This window comes from Tenebrio molitor, chromosome 5 (genome assembly GCF_963966145.1).
Source record: "Tenebrio molitor chromosome 5, icTenMoli1.1, whole genome shotgun sequence".
Taxonomy (NCBI): domain Eukaryota; kingdom Metazoa; phylum Arthropoda; class Insecta; order Coleoptera; family Tenebrionidae; genus Tenebrio; species Tenebrio molitor.
In genome coordinates this window covers 11,769,355-11,791,932 of record NC_091050.1, presented here as the reverse complement: position 1 = coordinate 11,791,932, position 22,578 = coordinate 11,769,355, and the positions used below count along the sequence as shown (strand labels likewise).

Below are 22,578 nucleotides of genomic sequence, written 5' to 3'. Positions count from 1 at the left end.
TTTTCAAAATTGCGCGACTATGAACTGTCAAAGAAATGTCAATTCTATCCTACCCACACAGTTGCCACATAAATTTTCGTACATAGTTGCCATACTTACCCACAATCATTTTGAATCACCCAATACTATCGTGGAGGCTGCGAATCAAAAATTTCCCTTGACGACGCACCGTCGTCACAAACAATTCATTTGTTTTTGACAATATTCTCTGCACTTGACAAGACCAAAGTGCACATTTATTTAATTTTTTAATAATAAAACACAAAAAAGATGGAGTCCCACCTTATTTGTGAGCCCCATAACAATCAGCAATTTATACAAATTCTACACAACGTATTGAACATGCCAGACGAAGAAGAACCAGTACGCCGACTTCCGGGTAAAACTTGCAACTCATCTACACTCTCCCGTTCCAGTTTATTCCCTCCGACTACTTCAACACGATGAAGATGACCCTCGAGGAACGCATCGACACCCTTTGCAAGATCCGCAAAAACAGGCTCCTCCCAGACCCCAGCCCCTTTCTGGCCACCCCCGACATCATCATTTTCCAAAACTTCACTCTCGGAAAGTGGCACAACGCCACTCTGACTCTCCAAAACAAAGAACAAGCAAGTACTGAAGTTTTGTTACAATCACGTAACTCCGTTGCAGTCTTGTAGATGCATCAGAGTGCTTTTCGAGGCGTCGCTGCACTTCCGGTTGTTGTACCCTGCTAAGGTCGTCTGGACCAAAGTGGCTCCAGGGATGACGTATCAACTCATTGTTTCGTTCAATGGAGATGAGATCAAAGACTATCATCACCAAATCACTTTCATCACGGAAGACGAACAATTCACGATTCCAATTTATGGTAAACTATTCCAACAGCGATAGAACCTCATTGGTGTTTAATATCTTGGCTGTAGCTTTTCGCCCCCGACCTCTCATCGACTTCCCAGACGTCATTGCTATGCCAGACGTCCCCATTCTCATGCCTTCTGAGAAGAACATCATTTTGCAGAATCACAGCTCGGCAGCGGGAGCTTTCAGCGTGATCACGACTGAGCCTTGCAGTGTTTGTCCAACCAAAGCAATTCTAGCTCCCAACGAGAAGATCTTCCTCAAAGTGACACTAAAAACGAAAACTGAAGGCACAGAGAGAAGCGCTTTGATAATAAAATTCGACGACGACGTCAGACTGAAAGTCCTGGTCGAGTGTCATTCTGTACCTTCGACTATTTCCTTAAGCACCGACTCTATAAGCTTCGAAGACACTTTTATCGGTCTGCAACGCCAAGTCCCTCTAACAGTGGAATACCACGCGATCGGTATAGGAAAATTCAAATGGAAAACGTACCAAAACATGCATCTAGAGGAGAAGAGGAAAGCGCAACTGAAAGAGATCTTTGAAGAAGTTCGAGCGAACGAGACTCACAAGTGTGTTCCTTTGAAAAGAATGCATCTGGTAGATGATGACGTACACGCGTTGGTCTACCGAAGAATATACACCGATGAAGTTGAGGAAGTGGAGGCGAACGAAGAGTTCTTTTTCAGGTCTTCGGGCTTCTCGATCATTCCTCTGGTGGGACAAATAAGTTGTTAGTTGTACCAATTTGTAAAATCCTGTCTGTAGAATGGCCAAATGGGTATGAATGGTCTTCTGGAATTCACCGTAATCTTCACCCCGAAGAGATGCGAAACTTACGAGACTTACGCCTATCTGGAGATCGCGGGAAAAGAAGAAAGGATAGTTTTGAAGCTGCAAGGAACCGGTCGGGGGCCTGAATTCAAGCTCAACGTTGCCCACCTCGACGCCAACAACATTTTTCTTCGTTCGGTACACGACTACGAAATCATTGTTGCCAACACAGGTAAAACCAGATCTTTTGGACTGTCTTGTTTTACAAAAAAAAATCAAGGTCACATTCCTGGGTCCATCTCCATAATAAACAAAGAACTGGAGTTTGGGGGTAGGATAGATTCCGACCCTGAGACTCTCTACATCGGACCCGACCACTACGCCGCCTTCGTGATATCGTTCACTCCAGGCGAAGAAGGAAAATTCATAGAGAAAGTAGAGTTCGTGGTGAACGAGTCCCTCGAGATCCTCCACTTCATCATGACGTAAAAATGTCGTGGGGCGCTCGACCCGCTCTGAAAGAATTTTTTAGAGGTAACGTGATCGCTCCGCTGTTGAGTCTGGAGATCGAGATGGTCAACTTTGGGGTGGTCGCTCTGGGTTACGAGTACCGCAAGGAAATCATTCTGTTCAACAAAACGCCGGTGCCCATCCAGTACCACATCGAAGTGAGCGACGACGGCTTCCAGCCGGCGATCGACTGCGAGACCTACTTGCAAGGAGTCAACTTTCCTCCGTGTCCCCGGGAGTTCAGTTTCTATCCTGACAACGGAGTCGTTGACGAAGAGTCGACGGTGCTGGGGACGGTAAGACGGCGAACCGTGGTGATCCGAGTCAAAGGGAAATTTCCAGTTGACTTTGATGCCGAATCTGAGCCGCGAGAACGAGACCAAGCTGGTGGTGCACATGTGGGGCTCGAAGAACTACTGCATTTCGGTACCGATCAAGTACGACTGCCAAGTGGCCGACGTCGTGTGCACACCCTCGAAGGTCGACATAAAGTTCTGCTTCATCAACTACGTCTACGACAGGAAGATCGTTCTGAAGAACAACAGCGACCTACCTGGGCATTTCACGTTCATGCCCTTGGAGGTCGACGGGATCAACGTGATCTACTCCGAAGGGGATACTGTCTGTTTTCAGAAGGATGAAGGGTTGGTGGTGACGGTCACGGTGCCGACGAATTACATCCCACCTTTGGGGGAAGTCGAGATTCCCTTAACCATTGAGACTCCAATGTTGGGGTTGCAGGAGGTCCCGCTATAGTAAGTGTTGGGGGTTGCAAAAGAACAACTAATCTGCCTGTTAGTTTCAACGTGTTCGGAAGAGGTCCGCAAATGTTGTGTCAAGTGATCTGCAACGGCCAAGGACCTTCTGTGTGTTTCGTCCCTCCGAGTCTCAATTTCGGAACTGTCACGTTGCTCAACACCGTCACCAAAGAACTGGAAGTGATAAATGACACCCCAATCCCCGCAACAATTGAATTCTCTTTTGTACGACTCCACACGATTATGAAATCCACAATCACTTGTTGCCTATTTTTAGAAGAAGCGCAGCAACTTTAGCGTCAAGGAGGAGGAGAAGGAGGTCCCTCCTAGCGTCAAGACGACCGTGGAGGTTTCGGTTTACTTGAAAGATCCCGGCAAGTACAGTCAGAACCTGCTGGCTCGCGTGGTCGACGGACAAGAAGTCGTCGTCGCTCTGACCGCCTTCGGGGAAGGCACCAGCATCAACTGCTTCCCCAAACTCGAGCCGAAACTGGACCTGGGTCCGCTCTTGACCCACAAGAAGTTCTCGTTTCCGGTGCGGTTGCTGAACGAGGGCTCTCGATGGCACAAGCTGTGGTTTTCCAGAAGCGACAATTTTAAGATCGCCAGGGACAGTGCCAGTTCGTCCGCGAAGTCAGTACCCAGTACCTCGTTCAGGAATCGAGCGTAATCTCAGGAACAGTTTCAGCTCGTGTTTCAAGATAAACCCGAATTATTTCCATCTGATGACGAACGAATCGGTGGAAATTAAAATCACGGGGTCCAGAAGGGAACAAGGATACGTTGGCGAACACTTCTATTGTCACGCCGTCATGGAGAAGTCGCATCTGCGACACATCATTTTCTCCTTTGAGGTGATCGCGAAGTTTGTCGACCCTCACGTGGAGCTCAGCAAGTCCGAGTTGAATTTTAGACTGGACGTGTCTTCCGACGAGGTGTTCGCGTTTTTGAGAGGTGCGGCGCGAAGGACCACGAATTCTCTCGGTTACAGTTCTTGTTGTAGATAAGATCAAAATCCGAAATGAGTCAGGGTTGTCTTTGGAAATTGACCTGGTGATACAACCACCGTTCTACATGGTCATGGATGACAAAGCGGTTGGTCATATGTACCTCAAATTGAACAATCTGTCCTTCAGGACGGTCTTCGTGGAGTTCCATCCGCCCCCGCACCAGAAGCGCTGCGTCAGCTACAGCGAACACTTCTACGTCAACTACAGAGACCACCCCAAAGTTGTAAGTTGACAACTCATCGTCTTGGTGACAGTTTTGAGTGAGGGTCTTGTAGGATTCCATCCCCGTTCGGGGTGTGACCAACTACCCCACCCTCTCTATAGAACCACGGAATGTCGATTTCGGGTGCGTCCCATTAGGGTCTTCCACTTACCGCCCAGTTGTCCTCCACAACATCAGCCCTCTACCGGTGATCTACAAGTGGCTCTGGGTTGACGACATTGTGGAAACAAAATTCGAAGATGCTGTGGTATGTCAGGTGTCTGGGCAAATCTGGGTCTTCAGTCGGACCAATTTTAGATTCCGTCGAGTCCACAGATCTCCATATTGCAACTGAACGAAGACTCCAGTTCGACGGAAGAAGAGAAAAGCGAAGAAAAACCGCTTGAGACTGAATACGAGGAAATCGCTGAGGTCATCAGCGAAGACAACTGTCTCATCGAGGAGAAAATTCGAGAAATGCTCACCTCTCTCCTCGAAACGATCGAGGACGATGAAGATGATAAAGAGTTTGTCCGTTTCTTGCCCCACACCACCACCGACAACAAGTTTGCGCAGATCTTCAGCATCATCCCTCACGAAGGCTGTCTCGAGCCTGACGAGTACAACATCACTTATTTCCGTTTTAGGCCTCAAGCCAACACCGAAGTGACTGCGACTGTCTATTGTCACATCGTAGGTGGGGCAAACGAAGCCGTCACCCTCACGGGCAAATGTCGAGAACTCTCTTATTGCATAAAAGACCAATACGTAGACTATGGCAAGATCTACTTCTACGAAGTCGGCGACAACGAGGCTGTGATAGTGAACGACGGCGAAGGCAAGTTCAGGTTTGAGGTGTCGGAAGCTGTGCTGCCCTCTGGTTGGTTGAGTGTGGAACCATCTACGGATGAAGTCGCGCCGGGGGAAACCTTCCCCCTCACTCTAAAATGCTTCCCTGGAGCTGTAGGCCGCTTCGAGACAACTTTCAACGTAGAAGTCGAATACCTGGACCCCACTACCATAACAGTGTGGGGTTTTGGAGTATACCCCCAGATCTACTTCTCCCTGCCGCGGCCGGAACTGAACGAGATGGATCCGTACGTGACGTACTCGGCGATCGCCGAGCTGGGGACGGAGATTCCCGCGTGCGCCTGCCCCCACGACTACTTCGCGGATACCGACAGGCGCATCTTGGAAGATGACGACTGGGTTGTCATCTCGTTCGAAGATGCTTTTCCTTGTACCATGGAAATCGATCTGTCCACGGAGAGGGTTTGGGCCAAGTACCAACTCAACGACGCCAACCTCTTGAACAAGTTGGCTTCCGGGGAGAAGCTTTGGCCGATACCTAATTTCGTGGTCAGTCCGTACGTGTTCGACCTAGGTTGCGTCAAAATCAACACCAAGACGCGCTACAACCTCACGTACTTGAACTACGGACCCGGGAAGACCGTGGTGAGGACCGAATCGACCGCCACCTTCAACCGAAACGGTTTTGACAGCCACTTCGTGCGGCAGATCATGGAACTGAACCAAGTCAGCGAGATACACCTCTCGTTTTTTCCCCTAGTGGACAAGTTCCCAGAACTCAACACCAAAGTGACGGAATTTATCTTCATGGACGTCAGGAACGGTCCCAGGATTCCCCTGCAACTGGAGGCGCTGGTGGCGACTCCTATCGTCGAAGTGCGCCAACTGGAAGTGGATTTTGGGTCGATTCGGTGCGGCGACTGTCTCAGAAAGTCGATAAACATAATCAACAAGTAATACAGTCTCGACTTAAGTCTACTTAACTAATCTCAACTGTCCCAGCGGGTATCTCACGAGCAACTGGAGGGCAGCGATCGACGAGTCCTTGAAGGCCAAGTCTAAACTGCGATCCTCCTTTTTCATTTTGAAGGAGGAGGGGTCGATAGAACCTGGTGAGAAGTTCTACTTGCGAGTCTACTTCGAACCGCAATACGACGACTTCTTGAACGCCGATTTGACCATCACGGTCGACGGAAATATCAGAGAAACCGTGATCCAGCTGAAGGGTATCGGCATGGAACCGTTTTTAGAGCTAAGCGAAGAGAAAATCGTTTTTGACCCGAACATTCCCTATTCCACCGACAACGAGAAGTACGTGACGATTCGGAACGCCTCCAAGTTCCCGGTAGAATTCTTCTTCCCGGATTTTGACCCGTGAGTGGCCAACTAAGCGACCGTGGGGTATTCGTTTCGTAGAAAAATTTTCCAGGAGGAGGCGCTGGTGCGCACCTACATCCTAGACAACGGCATCCACAAAGTTTATTTTCCGTATAGAGCCCCAGGAGAAAACTTGCCTCCAATGTTCCAAGAGTACTATGATAATTTGCTCCGGGAGATGGAGACGAAATTTGCAGAAAGGAAAAGATCGGCGGACACCACTCCGAGTTCTTCCACAAGAAGAAGAAGCAAATCGTCGCAGCAATGGTAAAACTACAACGCTCATAAATTGAAAATAATAATCTTGTTTAGGGACTCACCATTTTCCACCAAGACAGATTTGTTTGGAAAAAGTTATGAAGACAAGGATGCAATTGTTACAAGTTTGTTTTTGTTGACTAGTGTATCGGGTGAGGTGATAAAACATTTTTTTTTAGATTATATTATCAGGAAGATAAAACACGGCAGTCAGAGTAGAGTGACTGAGAGGGCAAAAACGAAATTGCATGCAGATACCCAAAAACTCTACGCAGATCCTCCCGCGAAGGGGGTGTTGATGGTATTTCATGGAGCTCCTCTTGCTAGTAATGAAAGGTTTTGGTTGAAATTGAATTTGGTAAAGTAAAATCTTTTTGGTAGATTATGTAAGAGCAGCTTATGAAACTGGAAAAGCTTTGAATATGCCTGTGTACTCGATCGATCGATTGATTATTGAGTGTCTTGTGCGGAATTCTTCGCCTGCTGCTGAAGTAATCAATAACATTATTAATGAAGCTTTTAATGATGTTGCGGAAGAAGACGAAATGGAAAGTTCTCCCGCGGAAGGTACTGAGACGCTTTGATGGGTGTATGATTTTTTTTTGAATTTTATTTTGTGGATTAGATATGTTTGACGTCATTTTGAAAAAAGTACATATACTACTGGAAGGTCGAAAGAAGAAGAAGAAACCGAAACAGAAAAGACCTAAATCGGGCAAGAAGAAAAAGAAAGGTTCTGGGAAGAGCTCGAAAAGCAGCAAAAAATCGAAGAAGAGTAGCAAAAAGTCGGGCAAGAGCAGTAAAACAAAGAGCGGCAAAAAAAGCGGGAAAAGTTCCAAGGCAAAGAGCGAGAAAAAGAGTACCAAGAGCACCAAGACGAAGAGTGGTAGTAAAAAGAGTAAAAAGAGCAGCAAGAAGAGCAGCAAGAAGTCGTCTAAGAGTAGCCGTAAATCGAAGAAATCTAAAAAATCGAAGAAATCCAAAAGTTCCAAATCATCATCGAAGAGCGGCAGCAAAAAAAGCAAGAAGCACGTGACTGACACGTTGATAAATATTTCGCCACAGCTTCTCTGCGAAGTTTTGGAAGAGAGTGTGCAGAGCTTTCCGCAAGGACTAATCTTAGAAAGCTTGAATAGCAATTTTTTGCGAAAAATGATGGTAGCCTTCCAGTGTGTCCTGCAAATGGCGAAGAATGTTGACGCAGTCTACTTTTTGATTTTCTCTTGTACGTTCAATGAATACATGGAATTGGAGGATGAGAAAGAGCAAAAGCGGAAAGAAGACATGGTGCAAATTGTCACCGAAATTTCGCAGGGCATTGACGAGATGGACGCTGAAGAGTTTGAAAAACTGAAAGAGGACCATCCGGATATTTACAAGGATTACATCAAGAAGCGGAAAGAAGAAATTCTTCTGAGAAAGGCTCTGATTCAGCAGCGAAAGTTGCAGCGCGAATTGGAAAAGAAAAGGGCCAAAGAAGGCGTGGTTGAGGAGAAAGGTAAGTGGAGTGTTTTGTTTGCGTGCCGTTTAATCAGTCGGCGCAGTGGAAGAAAAAGTAGGTAAGAAGAAAAAGAAAAGCAGAGAGTCGAGCAAGAGTTCTGGGAAGAAGGGAAAAAAAGAAAAGGGGAAAAAGAAGAAAGGGTCTAGTAAAAGTTCGGGCAAGTCGAAGAAATCAAAGAAATCCAAAGAGAAAGATTCTAAAAAAAGTAAAACTTCGAAGAAGAGCAAGCGGTCGTCGAAGAAAAGCAAAAAGTCGAAGAAGTCCAAGAAGAGTAAAAAATCTAAGAAATCGAAGAAGTCGAAAAAATCGAAAAAGTCCCGCAGCTCGAAGAAGTCGTCTCGAAAGTCGTCCAAGGGGAGGAAAAAAAGTAAGTCGATCGATTGTGTTAACGTTGCTTCAGTTGTGATTCTACAGGGAAGCTCACAAAAGAACAGGCAGAAGTCAAAGCTACTCTAGAAACTTTCGAAAACACGCTACTGGAAATATTACACACTTTGGAATTTTGGGACAAGAACAACGGCTTCCTGGTAAAACCTTTCACCAAAACAGAAAAGAAAAGTCCAAAGAAAAAGAAGTCCAAAAAGAGCACAAAGGGCTCAACGAAAAGCCCCTTCACTTCCACCACAAACGCTTCAGTACTTATGGATTCCGCCAGCAGTAAGCCTTCGGATATCGGGATCCCTTGTTGGCTGATCAACAGAGTTCTTCACATAAACTTCGACGACTTCATACCCGCTCTGTTAAAATCTACCGTAGATTCGGAAACCTCCCACGAACAACAACTCAAATACGAAAACGTGGAGTCGCCTCTGCTGCAATCCGTCTTGTCGAAACCGAAAACCAGAACGTTTAAAAAAACCGAAGTGTTTTGCATCACAGACTACGTGGAAAAAACCGACATTTTGGTAGGTTTTGGGTAGAAGTGGGACAATTCTATTTAGTGATGTTGCAGGGAAACGCGCTTACCGACAGCGAGACCAAAAGATTGGGTTCCAGGTTGAGCATGACGACGAGGAGGAAAAGAAGCAGCAAGATTAAGAGCATAGTGAGCAGTAACACTCTGGGTGGGACCGAAGTGAAGGGTGCGGAAAAGTTTTCAAACTGGAAAGAGTTTTAATTGTCTGCACTTTTAGAGTCTTTCACTTATCGAGGCCTCCTGCAGCCAGGAGAAATAATTAAGTACAAAATCAGTTTCCTTCCGAAAACTTGTGGAAACTACAAACATCACTTCGAAATCGGGGTGATAGGGTGGCCAGTTAAGTTTACCATCACGTGCGTCGCAGCTTGCGACATTCCCAGGATCGACACCGACCCCTACTTCCTCTTCAGGAAAGTTGTCGAGTACAGGATCGAAAAAACCAAATACGACCACTGCGTTTTTGTGGAAAACACAAACACTTTCGAATTTGGTGGCATTCTGCTCCCCAACACCGAAACCAACACGTCTGTATCTTTACCACTTCGGAGAAATTCTTCTGATTTGTTGTTGTTTTCAGTACTTTCGAAGCAGTAAGTTGTTTCTTCCTCAACAACATAAGCCGAATCACTTGCGAAGTCGCTTTTTCCATCGAGTCCGACTGCCCTGCCTTCCAATTCCGTCCTGATTCTCACGTCATCGAGCCGAAATGCAGACAAGAATTGACGATGGTGGCGTCTCCTTTGGAAGAAAAAATTTACGAAGACTGGTTGGTGATCTCGATCAAAAACAATCCGAAGATTGATCGGATCAAAATGAGCTGCTACGGGGTCGCGATCGCGATAGATGTTAACCCGAAACACGTTCTCTTCGAGAGAGTTACGTTGGAAATTTCCTTGAGCAAAGAAGTGGTGATAACTAATTCGACACCAATCGAGGTGACGTGGTACTTTGTGAATTGCGACGAAGTTTTGGAGAACTTCAAGATTTTGAACTTCAGCGGGAAGATTCCGCCGTTTTCGTTCCAAACGTCCACTGTAGAATTCACGGCGAAGGAAATGCAAGTCCGTTCTTCCACTTTCCAAGTGAATGTATTGTTGGAATGACTTTCAAAAAATTTGAAGTGATGTGGAAAGCGTTTCAGATTTATGACAACTTAAACCGTTTGGTTTACTGCACGGATGTGATGGTGTCAGCAGAAACAACTGCTCTTGAATTCAGTTATGAAAATTATTTAAACTATGGAGACATCAAAGGAGCAAAGTCGCATAAAATTTTCTTCAAAATAATGAACAAAGGACGATACGAGATTCTGTGTCGGTAAGTAAGAGATGGAACAGAGATTTTAATTCGTGTCTAGATTTTCTGAGATTATTGAAGAAAACAAGGAAGTACAGATGCAAAGAAAATACTTCCAAATTCGCCCCTTGGAGGGTAAGCTCGTGTCCCATATCAAATTCGAGGCAGCGATCACGTTTACCCCCACCAGAGTGATGATTCTGGACAAGCTTCCCGTGTTCAGATGTTTCCTGATCGACCCTTTTCACCAGATTCTGCTTAAATCTGTGGACATTTACATTTCAGCAAGAGTTTTCCTTTCGAAATTTGAAATGTGCCCATATCCAGAAATCTATTTCGGATATCAGACAGTCGGTTCTGAGCGAATGCACACGTTTCAAATTTTTAACAAGGGAAAGTTTGATTTCAATTATGTCATAAAAAATTATCACGAAAAGGAGAAGGAAAAGAAGAAGAAGAGGAAGGGTGAGTTGAAGGTGGGAAAAAATGTGGGAAAAGCGTTGAGTTGTTTTAGGTAAGAAGGGCAAGAAGAAGAGCAGGTCGAAGAGTCGGTCGAAGAGTTCGAAGAGCAAATCGAAGAGTTCGAAGAGCAAGTCGAAGAGTTCGAAAAGATCGAAGAGTACGAAGAGTTCGAAGAAGACGAAGAGTTCGAAAACATCGAAGAGTTCGAAGTCTAAAAAATCGAAAGGGAGTAAGAAGTCGAAAGGGAGCAAAAAGTCCAAGGGTAGTAAAAAATCGAAGAAATCGAAGAAGTCCAAGTCTAGTAAGAAGTCGAAATCTAGCAAAAGCAGCGAGAAGAAGAAGTAAGTGCTGTGTTGGATCGATTCAAATTTTAATCGTTCAAATTAGGAAGAAGCCTAAACCTACGACTCTGAAGTTTGGAATATTCTCTTTGACCTCATCGACTGGCGTGGTGGATCCCAACGAAGAGGCGATAATCGAGGTCAAGTCGAAGCCGACGGAAGCCAGAGAGTACGAGGAGACCATCCTGGTGACGGTGAGCGAGCCTTCCTACGGCGACCGCCACGGCAAACTGTTGAAGGTCCACGTGATAGCTTGCGAACCCAAAGTCAACTTCGACGACATCAGCAACATATTCCGAGAGCAATACGTGGTGGACAAAATGGACGACTATCTGCTCTCGAGCGACGTAAGCTCACCCGCCACACCTTCCACGTCCCAATCTCATCATCGCAATTCTCAGATCGAATCTCCGGTCATCTTCGCCAAATCTGAAATGAAACTCTTCTTCAACAAAGTCCCGGTCAACACGACCGAAACCACTCGAATCAGGATTCAGAACGTGGGGCACGTTCCGGCTCACGTCACCGGAAGATTCACCAACACCAGCCACGTGTTTTCTTTGTCTCCTGACGCCTTCAGCATCGATCCGTACCAAACTGAAAACGTGATGATCATCTTCACTCCTGACTCTCTCGATGTGCGAATTGTCTCCCGATTTTGAAACGATCTTGACAAATTTGTTGCAGGAGCACCGCTCGATGCTAATTTTTGAATGCAAAGGTTTCCACACCGTGGACAGACTGGTGGTGGAAGTGGTCGGTGAGGCTTGCGTGCCAGAAATCGCCCTCCTCGACCCAGAACCGGACGAAACCGGCTTCATCTCTCTCAAATTCTTTCCAACTCTGATCGGGAATTGTGCCACTCACGACGTCGCTTTTAAAAATGTCGGCGTCATACCGTGCAAAGTGATCGTGGAAGTGTGCTTCGATGACTTGAATCAGTTCAGTCTGATGCCGAAAGAAGACACCCTCCCGCTGTTGAACCTCTGGGAGGCGACCGGTTAGTACTTGCTTTAAAAATCTTCAAAACAGGTTTTATCCGAGACTTTCAGTACCGATGAAGCACACAAACTTGGTCAATCTGGAGCGAGATCAAACGGCCAGATTCTTCCTACAATTCGAGCCCTCCCATATTGGCACCTGGAAGCCCGAAGTGAAGGTCCACACCGTCAACAACCCCTTCGAGACCAAAACGGTATTATCTTCCAAACTCTAGAGTTCTAGACCTACGACTGTTCGTGTCGTTGCAGATTCACGTTTTCTGCGAGGGCTACTACATGGACGTCATCTTCGAAGGGTTGCAGCCTTACGCCAGGAGTTTTTCTGTCGCATCCATCAACACCGTCCCGGTTCTCGCCTACTCTTTAGATTTCGGCCACGTTTGTTTGAACACGTTGCAAAAGCTATGTTTCACGATTCGGAACAATTCGGACGTCAGCACTTACAAATTCGAGTTTCCGTCCTTCACGGAGGTGATTTTCACACCCGCGGTGGGTCACATTCGACCCCAAACCGCCAAGCAGGTCCTCGCGGTGTTCCTGTCGAGATACGAAGTGGACCTCAACGAGGTGAGTGCGTCGAGTGACGAGCCAGGTCACGTCCAAATTTGATTCCAGACGAAAATCGAGTGCAAAATTTACAAGATTGAGTACGTGGAGCCGCAACCCGGTCTGCTCTCTTGGGACGACAGACAACACCTCGTCGTTTGGTGTCCAGAGATTGCCGAGAGCGAGATCAAGAGCGAGGTTTCGAGCAGTCGCACCATCGCTTCCGCCCAAACTGTCGACGACAATGCCATGAACACGAAGAAAATCGAAGAAAATCCGGAACCACAAATCATCGTGGTGCCCAATTCCAATCAGAATATCGCCCTCTTTATTACCATTGTCGCGGACTACGGCAGCTACAACTGTGACACTCGCGAGCTGCAAATTCCCGACACCTTCCTCATGAACGTAACAAACCTTCATCTAAAGCCTTGCCGACTCCTCGTGTTTTCAATTATAGAAACAATCCGCCACCTTCGAAGTGGAGAATGCTGGCAAGGTGGCGCTGAAACTGAGCTGGACCATCGCGATGCAAGACCTACCCAGAAGAATCAACTCGAGCAGAAGTATCGACGTGTTGACTCAGAAATTTCTTCCAGACATCAAACGTGGAGCAACTCCTCTTTGCGGAAAGGGTTTGTTAGATTTCGTTTGTGGAATCATTCAAGAGTTGTAGTTTTGCAGAACACTTCTTGTACGAATCTGCCCCTCCGCGTCCCGCCTCCAGTTCGACTTTGTTCAGTTGCGAGAGTTTGGAGTCGAACAGAAGTGCCGACTCTTGGAGCGAATTCCATTCGTTACCGTTCTCGATATCGCCGGAAAAAACGTCTATTCCTCCGGACTCGACCGAAACGTTCACGGTAACCTTCGCGCCGGTGGACGTCTTCGATTATAAAATCCAACTGAAGAGCAATATCGAGAACAAGTCGCCTCAACTTGGCGAGATCGAGATCGAAGTGAAAGCGAGAAGCATTCTTCCGGTGTATTGCTTCGAACTGGATCCCAGCGACTACGTCGAGAAGAGGCGAAGAGGGAAGAAGATCTGTAATGACCTCTTGGACGAAAACACGAAAGTGATTGAATTTGAATCGGTTGGGCTTGGAGTGATTTGCACCCGGTGAGACCTTCTTCTTCGGTCGTTTGGGACTGACTAATTTTCGATTGTAGCAAATTCCTCTTGAAAAATCCGACCAAAGAGGCGTTTTTCTTCAACTGGCAACCAGCACACATCGTCAACCCCCATCTCTCGTGCTACCACTGTCACACTCCCAATGGGGTGGTAGCCAAAGGGAAAACGGTAGAGATCGTGTTCAGTTTCATACCCCAAGACTGCGGCGTCTTCGAGGAGTTTTATTACTTCACCATACCCGTCCACAACATTCAGGAAACTTTTCTCCTAGTCGGTGTTGCACGAGAGCCGAAGATCTACTTCGACCAAAGTCACTTAGATCTACCACCAACAGTGATAGGAATTAATGTGGTTAGACAGGTGCTGCTTAAGAACGACGAAAACGAGAAATATAGTTTCAAATTTGGGAAACTTTCGATGCTGTCACACGGCCTCAGCATGCAGCCTACCAGCGGATTTTTAGATCCACACGAGAGCACGCCCATTAGGTCAGTGTTGGTTCAAAAAATAGTATACAGGGTGTTATTGAAAGTTGTACAGATATTTTAACCACGAGCTACTGGCTTCATGTAGAACTCGGAAAAAATATATAAAATATTCTATGTCAAAAAATAAATATTTTTTGAGTTACAATTTTTTTAAATTGCTTTTAGTCTTCTACGTTGTCCTACAACCTAGTAGGTAAAATTTCGGCACATTTTAAAAATACACCCTGTATATCATGTTTTATAAAATGTACGCCAAAGCGAAGTAACCTATAGGAAATATGCTTTAAAACAAGGAAACCGCATTGGTGTACGTTTTATAAAATATGATATACAGGGTGTATTTTTAAAATGTGCCGAAATTTTACCTACGAGGTTGTTTGACAACGTAGAAGACTAAAAATAATTAAAAAAAATTGTAGGTCAAAAAATAAATGTCATTTTTCTCGCATTTAGAATCTTCTACAATCCCAAAAATAAAGGTTCGGCTAATTTTGATCTTAAATGTTTTGTGGAAAAAATCAAAGCTCCTCTAGAGCTCAGCGTCACTTGCAACTGTTACGAAGTAGAAGCTGCGGTTTCTTACATCGATCAGAGTGGCAAAGAAGTTCAACTTGTCACCAATAGAATCAACATTTTGAGGATGGGAGCGGTAACGTGTTGAATCTGAATTGGAATCAACATTGTTCAGGATTTGATTGTAGATGGTTCCACACCAAAAGTACGAAGTACCTTTCACCATAGTTAATATTGGCAAAACGGCATTCGAATGGTTCTGGACCATGTACGTGGACAAAATTTCGGGAATGTTTGACATCATAGTTGATACGAGTGAAGATATTTTACAAGCAGGAGAGACCTTACACACAAAAATGATCGTGATACCTCTGATAAAGAGCCAATTACAACCTCATAAAATGTATTTGAAGGTATAACGATAATTGCAAACTGTCGAGTGTCTGAAATCTTTTTCTAGATCCCATTTGGACCCACGTACCCTCTTCAGTTGAGTGGAAGTGCTGAAAAGCCTCCATTCAAGTTGTCATTTTCTGAATACGATTTTGGGCCGTGCTTGGTACAAAGATCTAGGTCCAAATTTTATAAAACGGTCCTCAAGTTCTCCAATTTGAACGTTTGGCCGTTGACGTAATTGTACTAATCTTTGAAAGAATGCCAAAGTAATTGTGATAAATTGCAGAGTCGAGAAGGGTAAACATGAAAGCCACATGTCTACAGATTTTCAGTCGGGCGAAGTGGGTCCCCACGGCCACCAAAACATCACGATTTATTTCCACCCGCTCATCATAGGACAACACAATTTGGAGCTTCCACTCTACGTGGATGGTAAAAAAACGCACGTGAACATTTTGGGCAAAGCTGTGCCCCTCAAACTGGCATTTGTGGACCAAACTGACAAATTCGTCGATCTGGGGGCGGTCATGGTGGGCAAAACGCGAGTCAAAACGGTCCGTGTCTTGAACGAGAGCGAATGCGCTGTCAACATTCTGTTCAACTTTTGGGAGAGACTGCCCCAAAGACCTACGAAGGAAACGCCGGAAGAGAGTCTCGAAATTCCCAAAGAAGAACCAAAAACGTGTGTAGAATTGTAGTTGAGAGTAAGATCGAAAAATTGAAATATTTTTAAGGCCTAAAGATAAAAAGAAAAAGAAGAAGGGGAGTAAAGGCAGCAAGAAACGGAAGAAGAAAGGGAAGAAAAGCAAATCGAGTAAAAGTTCCAAGTCCTCGAAGAAGAAAAAGAAAAAATCTGGTAAGAAGAGCGGAAAGGGAAGTAAAAAGAGTAGTAAAGGGACGAAGAAGGGTAGCAAAGGGACGAAGAAAGGAAGCAAGCGGTCTAAGAAGAGCAGCAAGAAAAGTAGTAAACGTTCGAAGAAAAGCAGTAAGAAGAGTAGCAAAGGGAGCAAGAAGAGCAAAGGGAAGAAATCCAAGAAGAAGCAAGAGACGTAAGTTTCTTCAGTCATTGTACGACGCCGATTGATTCGTGTATTTAGGGCGCCGGTTGAAACCAAAGTACCAAAACGAGGCATCGACTTCATGACGATAACTCCAGAAACTAGCGTAAGAGTGGGTCCCCAGAAAACTACCGAATTCACCATAACCTTTAAACCACAAGAACGGGTCGATCCTTTCGTCGAAAAAGTAAAACTTTCAATTTCGTCATAACGTTCTGAAAACCGTTTTGTAGATTTTCTACCGGACACAGAACTACGTCGACGCGTTTTGTATGGTTAAAGGAAGCGCTATAGCTCCGGAGTTCTCTTTGGACAGAACACACCTGACATTTGGTAACGTCGTCGTCAACTTTGAACGTAAAATGAACGTTGTCCTGAGAAACACCGGCGACATACCATTACGGTAATACAGATTTGTACAGATCGACGAAGTCTGCAGAGACAGTTTCAGGTTCAAGTGGCTTTTGAACAAGAAAGAAGAAAATTTCTCCATCACACCTACCAAAGGGTACATCCTTCCGGGAACTCAACTGATCTTCGACGTCTTCTTCAAACCCAAAGCTGTCAAGTGTTGGATCAAATCGAAAGTATTTATTTTACACCGTTGCGACTAGATCTCATCACTCTCTTGCAGCTTCTCTGTCACATTGCAAACGTCGACAAACAACTGGAGCTCATCGTGTCCGGCTCTTGCATCACGTTGCCTCCTCCCAAGGGTACAATTAATTTCGCCTGTCCAGTGAGGGAATACGAACAGAAGAACATCACCATCTCTAATCCGTACCACTTTCGAGTGTACTTTTCACTCTTGTAATCATATTTTTCAGGACTAACACTCTTTGGGAAATAGTACCGTACATTTCTGGTGACAGCAGTTTTAAAATCCCGGAGATCATTCGAATCGAAGAGAAAAAAGAAGGCGATTGCGAAATTATATACGCTCCGATGAGACTTCAAGAACATAGCGTAACCAGTGATTGTTTTTTTGCTCTTGGTGAATTGTACAAAATGCGTTTTCAGGCGGTACTGTCTTTGCCTACACCTGACGGTCTGATTGTGTCGTACGTTCTGAAAGGAGTTGCAAGTGCTCCTAGTCCTGCTGGACACATCACTCGAGAAATCCTGTGTAAAGTGCAACACGTAGAAAACTTGCCAGTGATGAACTGGTTGCAAGTAAAACAACAATTTCACGTATCGACATCTGTGAACGGTCACGTTTCTCCTAAAAACTTGTTTTTGGTTGGGGGTAACGCGCTAATTGAGGTACCACCAAAGAGTTCGAGGATCTACAACTGGACGATCACTCCCATCAACGAAGGACCGTTAGAACTGAAGGTTTGTTGGCAAAGAGTAAAGAAAAAAATCATAGTTAGATGTTTTCAGGTGACTTTTACCAACAAGGCCACCATGGAGTACTTATTCTATGAAGTCTCTCTGAAAGTGTTGCCGAACAAGCACTTGGACTCGATCGAGTTCTCAACTTGTGCTCGAATTCCAGTGACCAAGTTGATCAAACTAGAAAATCCTGTTAATGTACCGGTTGAGTACCACATGTCTTGCGCCAAAGACGCTCTGGTGTTTGAGAAAATAGTGACGTTGGAACCTCACTCGGTGGTACCGGAATTTCTCGCGTGTTGTCGATTTGGTTTTGATTTTTTTCTTGCAGTATTATCTGGAACTCACGTACAAACCCTTGCGGGCAGAAAAAGACACCAAAGTGTTCGAAGCAACTTGCAAAGAATTGGGCACGTTCTGTTACAGCTTAATTTTGACAGCCCACGCACCAGTACCCGAACCTGCCACCTGCTTCAAAGCCTTTTTGGGACAAACGGTCACTCAAAAAATTGAAGTGGCGGCAACCAAGGACGCTCATTTCGAAGTAAGTGTTTTATTTTTAAAATGAAGTGATTAAAATTAAAACTGTTACGTTTACAGTTTGGCGATCCGATTTTTTCTTCGGAAAAAATTGTAGCCGAAAACAGTCTCTCCGTTAATTTTGAACCGAATCAAGTCGGGAAATTTCAGAGTCAACTGGTTTTGAAATCGACGGCGCTGGGAGATTTTGTGTAAATATTTAAGTCAAACCGCAATCATTTTGTCTTAACTGACTTTACAATTAGGTACCCTCTGATTGGAGAAAGCCTTACGCCGAAACCACAAGGACCTTTCTCGGTGAAATTTTCGACCCCCGTCACTGTTAATTTTAAAAATCCGTTTTCCGAGGAGAAAGCGTTTGATTTTAGGGTCGAGCCAAGTGACTTTAAAATTAAGCAAAAGAGTGAAAACATAGGATCCAAGAAGATTTTCAAGGCTCAAGTCAGTTTACTTACACAACGAAATAAAAGCGAGGTGAAGTATCCCATAACTGGAAAGCTGATTATTTCTTGCAAAGATCCGTCGATATCTTGGGTGTACTATCTCAAAGAAAGTGTAGAATAAATGGTTAAAAAATTAGATTTGCGTTTTTATTGACAATTTTCTACTTTGCGGTCTCCTTGTTTTAATAGTTACTTATGCAACAAGTGCAAAAAGTGAATGATTATTGCACGCCACGTGAAAATTGTCCCAAGAGCCGCAGGCAAGTGGGACAACACGTCAAGTGCAATAACACTTTTTGCACGTGTTGCATACAACATTTTTGGCCCACTCATACCAAAAAAAGCCCAATTTACACATGAACTCGTTAAATAAATAACAATTTTCTACGATCGAACAAAAAAAAAAAAACAGAAAAAACAACGATAAACAACAGTTCAGTCCTATGCGTCGTGTGTGAAAAATGCAATAAACACTCACTTTTTGCACGATCGTAGACAGACTGTTGACAGATGCGTGCAATAAAGACTTTATTGCACTAGTGAAATTAAGAGGCACTTTTTCCACTAAAAACAATGCAGTGGACACTCACTTTTTGCACGATCGTAGAAAGCATATTTCCTAGAGGTTACTTCACATTGGCGTACATTTTATAAGATAGTCGTTTTCAATGACATCCGTGCTGTCACTATGACAGTATGTTGGCATTACTTGCTGTTTCACTTTAGTAATTTTCAATTTCCTAATTTGGCAATTTAGCTTGACGCGGCAAATTGACAAATTCAAATTATTTTCTATAATTTCAAACAAATCAAAGAAAACATGTAGTCTGATTTGAATTCCGAGGATGACCTAGTTTAACCATGTTTTATACCATGTTGAAGACTGAATTTTATTATTTGTTGTTGATCTTTGACGAAATAGCAATTTTCTTTTACCATAACCTCAGTTTCTTGTTTGACATTTTTTTAACTAGGATTTGCTTATACTCTGAATCCTGGTTATGAATTTGTATGTACAATCTGCACCAACATATTAAAAATGACACTGACAGCACGGATGTCGTTGAAAACGACTATATGTATTTTCATGAATTTGCAGATTGATTAACGAGGGCGTAGCCCGAGTTAATCAAGTAAATAAGTTTAGTGAAAAAAGAGACTTTCATAACGTGTTGTACACACTATTTTTTTGCATATCGAAAAAAGTTGAGAAATTTGGTCTAAATGGATTTTTGAAAAATTACAAAAAAAAAAATAGGTATGCTTTGACAATCATCTCCAAGGAGATAGAATAAAATGATGCAAAAAAGTACTACTTTCACTACGATTTTTCGTGTAAAAAAGGGCTACTTTCACTACGATTTTGCGTGTAAAAAAGTGGCACTTTTTCATTACGATATGCAAAAAAAATACGAATGCTTCGTATCGTGGCCAGCCAATCGTAATTTTACAAAATTTTACGAAATCGTTTTTAGGAGGTATTTTCTCAACTCGTGAATACCCTCATTATAATTTGGAAAATCACGTGACCGATATTGTTATATAGAAGATTATGAAACCGGTGTCCACAAATAATTTCCACTAGACCTTGGTTTAAATTAAACTGACATGTCATTCGTAGATTTGGCGGGAAACTGTGTGTGTCGAAATTGTAAGGTTATGTTGAGTTCGTAAAAGTTCTGTTCTAAACAATCAAAATCTAAATAAAAAAATATGGATTTTACGGCGCACCGCAGAGTCAAAAAAACTATACTTAGTGACAGCTTGAATGACTTGTACCCGCACGACTTAACCATGTACGCGGAGCCCCCCGGTAACGTCATTTCATTAAGCGAATTTGAAGATATCGCGCTTGAGCGCCTCCAGTTATTCAGAATACTCGAACAGGCCGCTTTGAAAGGCCACAAACTCTACAGCGACGACTGGAAAGCGTGTATTAAAGAGGATTTAACCAAAGCCGGGCTGAAAAAATACTCGAGACAGCTCAGCGGCGCTTGCACCAACAGCGACTTGGATTATCAGGCGCGGAGGGCTGACCACATTTCTCACTTCATCTTAAGGTTGGCCTACTGCCGCTCCGAAGACTTGAGACGTTGGTTCTTAAGCAGAGAGCTCGAATGGTTCAGATTACGTTTCATCGCGCAGAGTCGCGACAGTATAAAGAATTTTTTACAAAACAATAATTTTTTATATACTCCTATCTCAGAAGACGAAAAGTCGTCGCTCAGGGAAGAGCTAACGTCTTCCACGGCGGGGCTGAGTATTTTTGAAACGACCGAATTTTATAAAATACCTTTCACGGAAGTATGTTCTCTGGTTAGGAACAGGAAGGTGTTTTTGAAGCAGGGACTGGCCTACATTCCAGCAAGTGAGCTGGTTGTGTGCGTTCTGTCCAGATTTAGGGCAAGTTTGAGCGAGGGTCTTAATGTAGGTAAAAAATACATTATAATTTAAAAAAAATTTATTAATAAAATGTTCAAGGTATACAATCGCCGCTTGCCACTATTTGACGACGACAGAATCAACCCCTTATTGTCAAACCTTCACAATTTACACACAGGCAACAACTACTACACTGTCCGCGACGATCACGAAAGTCTCGATCCTGCAAACATAGACGCCTATTCAAAACGACATTTTCCTTTGTGTATGAGGCACATGCACGAAGTTTTGAGAGCTGATCACCACCTCAAACACCAATGCCGCCTCAGCTACGGCCTCTTCCTCAAGGGAATCGGCTTGTTGTACGAGGATGCGATGCGGTTTTGGCGGGAAGAATTCACAAAAAAAATGGACTCGAACCAATTTGAAAAGAATCACGCCTACAACATTAAACATTCATACGGGAAAGTGGGGCGGATGCTCAACTATTCTCCATACAGTTGCATTAAAATTATTATGAGCAACGTGGGGCCTGGGGAGCACCACGGGTGTCCGTTTAAACACTGGGACCCCCCTGTTATTAAGCAAAAAATGTTGGAATATGGAATCAGCAATGAAAGTCAGTCTGGGAGGGTGAATTTTTGGGCAGGGGAAGTAATTCATTGTGTTTTAGATGCAAATGAGATCAAAGAACTTGTGACTAACGGTCATTACCAAGTGGCTTGCGGCAAATATTTTGAATTTAGTCGTGGAAAGGCGCCCACCAATGGAATTAACCACCCCAACCAGTACTTCGAGGAGAGCATGAACATAGAAAAGGAGGCGTCAGAAAGCAAGAAATAATCTTGTTGGAACTGTTGTTTTATGTTTAAGGGTCACGTTGTCTTAAAAATTTCGTATTTGGTTGTAGGTTTTAAAATAAAAATATTTTCTCGTTTACCTTTGATTTTCCTCCTTGTTATAATTTTTTCACAAACTTTTTACTCACAAAACTCGATACAAGTTTTATATGTGCCGTAACTACGCAAAAACTTATTTTAAAGATGCTGTAAAATTACCCCAAAGCAAAATTTTAATTTGGAAATATGTTCGGCTGTCATCGGAAAACACGATCATGACGACAGCACGGGAAATCAAAATTTTCAATTTAAGAAATTCAATTCAGTTTTAAACAGAGCTAAAGATTAGAAAACTTCGGCAATAATAATGTACTGGGTCCTCGATAATTTTGTTATATTCTGCTCATACATTTCTTGCGTTAAAAAATTGATTTCCTCGTGGATTTTTATATTAAGAAGTTTTGATATTAAAATAATGAATTCTTTAAAAAGTCGAAATGTATTGAATTATGTGAACAATAGGGAAGAGATTCACGAATTTAATATCAAAAAACAAAGAGTTTTTTGACTTCAAATTCAAAATATGAAAAAGTCTCGGTGACAAAAACTTAAGATGAATAATATCCCCAAAAAGCGCTCCTACACTAACGCTCTACGGGGATCACTACAATTTTGAACAGGCCGGTTATTATTATATTACAGCAGGTCGTGTAATATACACTTTTTTATTTCGATGTCACAATAAGAATTTTGTAACACTGAAAACAGTTGCACACAGTTCAATTTTATGGCATCGTTTCTAGTGATTACTGAAATGGGGTTGGTATTGATAGTAAATGTCAG

General features: G+C 43.7%; 2 protein-coding genes across 3 annotated transcripts; both read left to right on the top strand.

Moving 5' to 3' along the window:
- Nucleotides 1-161: 161 nt before the first annotated feature.
- Nucleotides 162-18,650, top strand: LOC138130441 (hydrocephalus-inducing protein homolog). 2 transcript variants are annotated; one of them, XM_069046915.1, is made up of 52 exons: nt 162-363; nt 417-611; nt 655-853; nt 909-1,564; nt 1,616-1,853; nt 1,902-2,106; nt 2,154-2,427; nt 2,474-2,886; nt 2,931-3,114; nt 3,167-3,522; nt 3,572-3,843; nt 3,893-4,122; nt 4,175-4,369; nt 4,420-5,864; nt 5,914-6,285; nt 6,328-6,555; nt 6,601-6,671; nt 6,726-6,872; nt 6,928-7,113; nt 7,172-8,044; nt 8,091-8,414; nt 8,462-8,952; nt 9,000-9,129; nt 9,181-9,490; nt 9,544-10,054; nt 10,108-10,283; nt 10,324-10,727; nt 10,777-11,065; nt 11,112-11,412; nt 11,467-11,703; nt 11,753-12,065; nt 12,118-12,260; nt 12,316-12,633; nt 12,682-13,020; nt 13,073-13,247; nt 13,297-13,729; nt 13,780-14,229; nt 14,683-14,878; nt 14,931-15,155; nt 15,203-15,372; nt 15,425-15,820; nt 15,873-16,187; nt 16,236-16,383; nt 16,430-16,599; nt 16,648-16,783; nt 16,831-16,976; nt 17,024-17,162; nt 17,217-17,531; nt 17,580-17,810; nt 17,863-18,075; nt 18,132-18,262; nt 18,317-18,650. In XM_069046915.1, the coding sequence occupies exons 1-52, from the start codon at nt 271-273 to the stop codon at nt 18,633-18,635; spliced, it is 15,426 nt and encodes a 5,141-aa protein (XP_068903016.1). In that variant the 5' UTR covers nt 162-270; the 3' UTR covers nt 18,636-18,650. The 2 variants fall into 2 exon arrangements, with proteins under 2 accessions (XP_068903016.1, XP_068903015.1); XM_069046914.1 differs by having other exon boundaries at nt 3,566-3,843.
- Nucleotides 18,651-20,132: 1,482 nt separating this feature from the next.
- Nucleotides 20,133-21,835, top strand: LOC138131292 (DNA primase large subunit-like). The gene is made up of 3 exons (XM_069048215.1): nt 20,133-20,941; nt 20,996-21,515; nt 21,570-21,835. The coding sequence occupies exons 1-3, from the start codon at nt 20,228-20,230 to the stop codon at nt 21,737-21,739; spliced, it is 1,404 nt and encodes a 467-aa protein (XP_068904316.1). The 5' UTR covers nt 20,133-20,227; the 3' UTR covers nt 21,740-21,835.
- Nucleotides 21,836-22,578: the final 743 nt, after the last annotated feature.

What these genes read in the sequence shown, in the direction of transcription:
- LOC138130441 (XM_069046914.1), top strand. Translation starts at nt 271, where the DNA reads ATGGAGTCCCACCTTATTTGTGAGCCCCATAACAATCAGCAATTTATA. An exon ending in ACCGGCGACATACCATTACG is followed by an intron (nt 16,600 to 16,647) that starts GTAATACAGATT and finishes AGACAGTTTCAG; the next exon opens with GTTCAAGTGGCTTTTGAACA. An exon ending in AGTGTTGGATCAAATCGAAA is followed by an intron (nt 16,784 to 16,830) that starts GTATTTATTTTA and finishes ACTCTCTTGCAG; the next exon opens with CTTCTCTGTCACATTGCAAA.
- LOC138131292 (XM_069048215.1), top strand. Translation starts at nt 20,228, where the DNA reads ATGGATTTTACGGCGCACCGCAGAGTCAAAAAAACTATACTTAGTGAC. An exon ending in GTTTGAGCGAGGGTCTTAAT is followed by an intron (nt 20,942 to 20,995) that starts GTAGGTAAAAAA and finishes AAAATGTTCAAG; the next exon opens with GTATACAATCGCCGCTTGCC. An exon ending in ATATGGAATCAGCAATGAAA is followed by an intron (nt 21,516 to 21,569) that starts GTCAGTCTGGGA and finishes ATTGTGTTTTAG; the next exon opens with ATGCAAATGAGATCAAAGAA.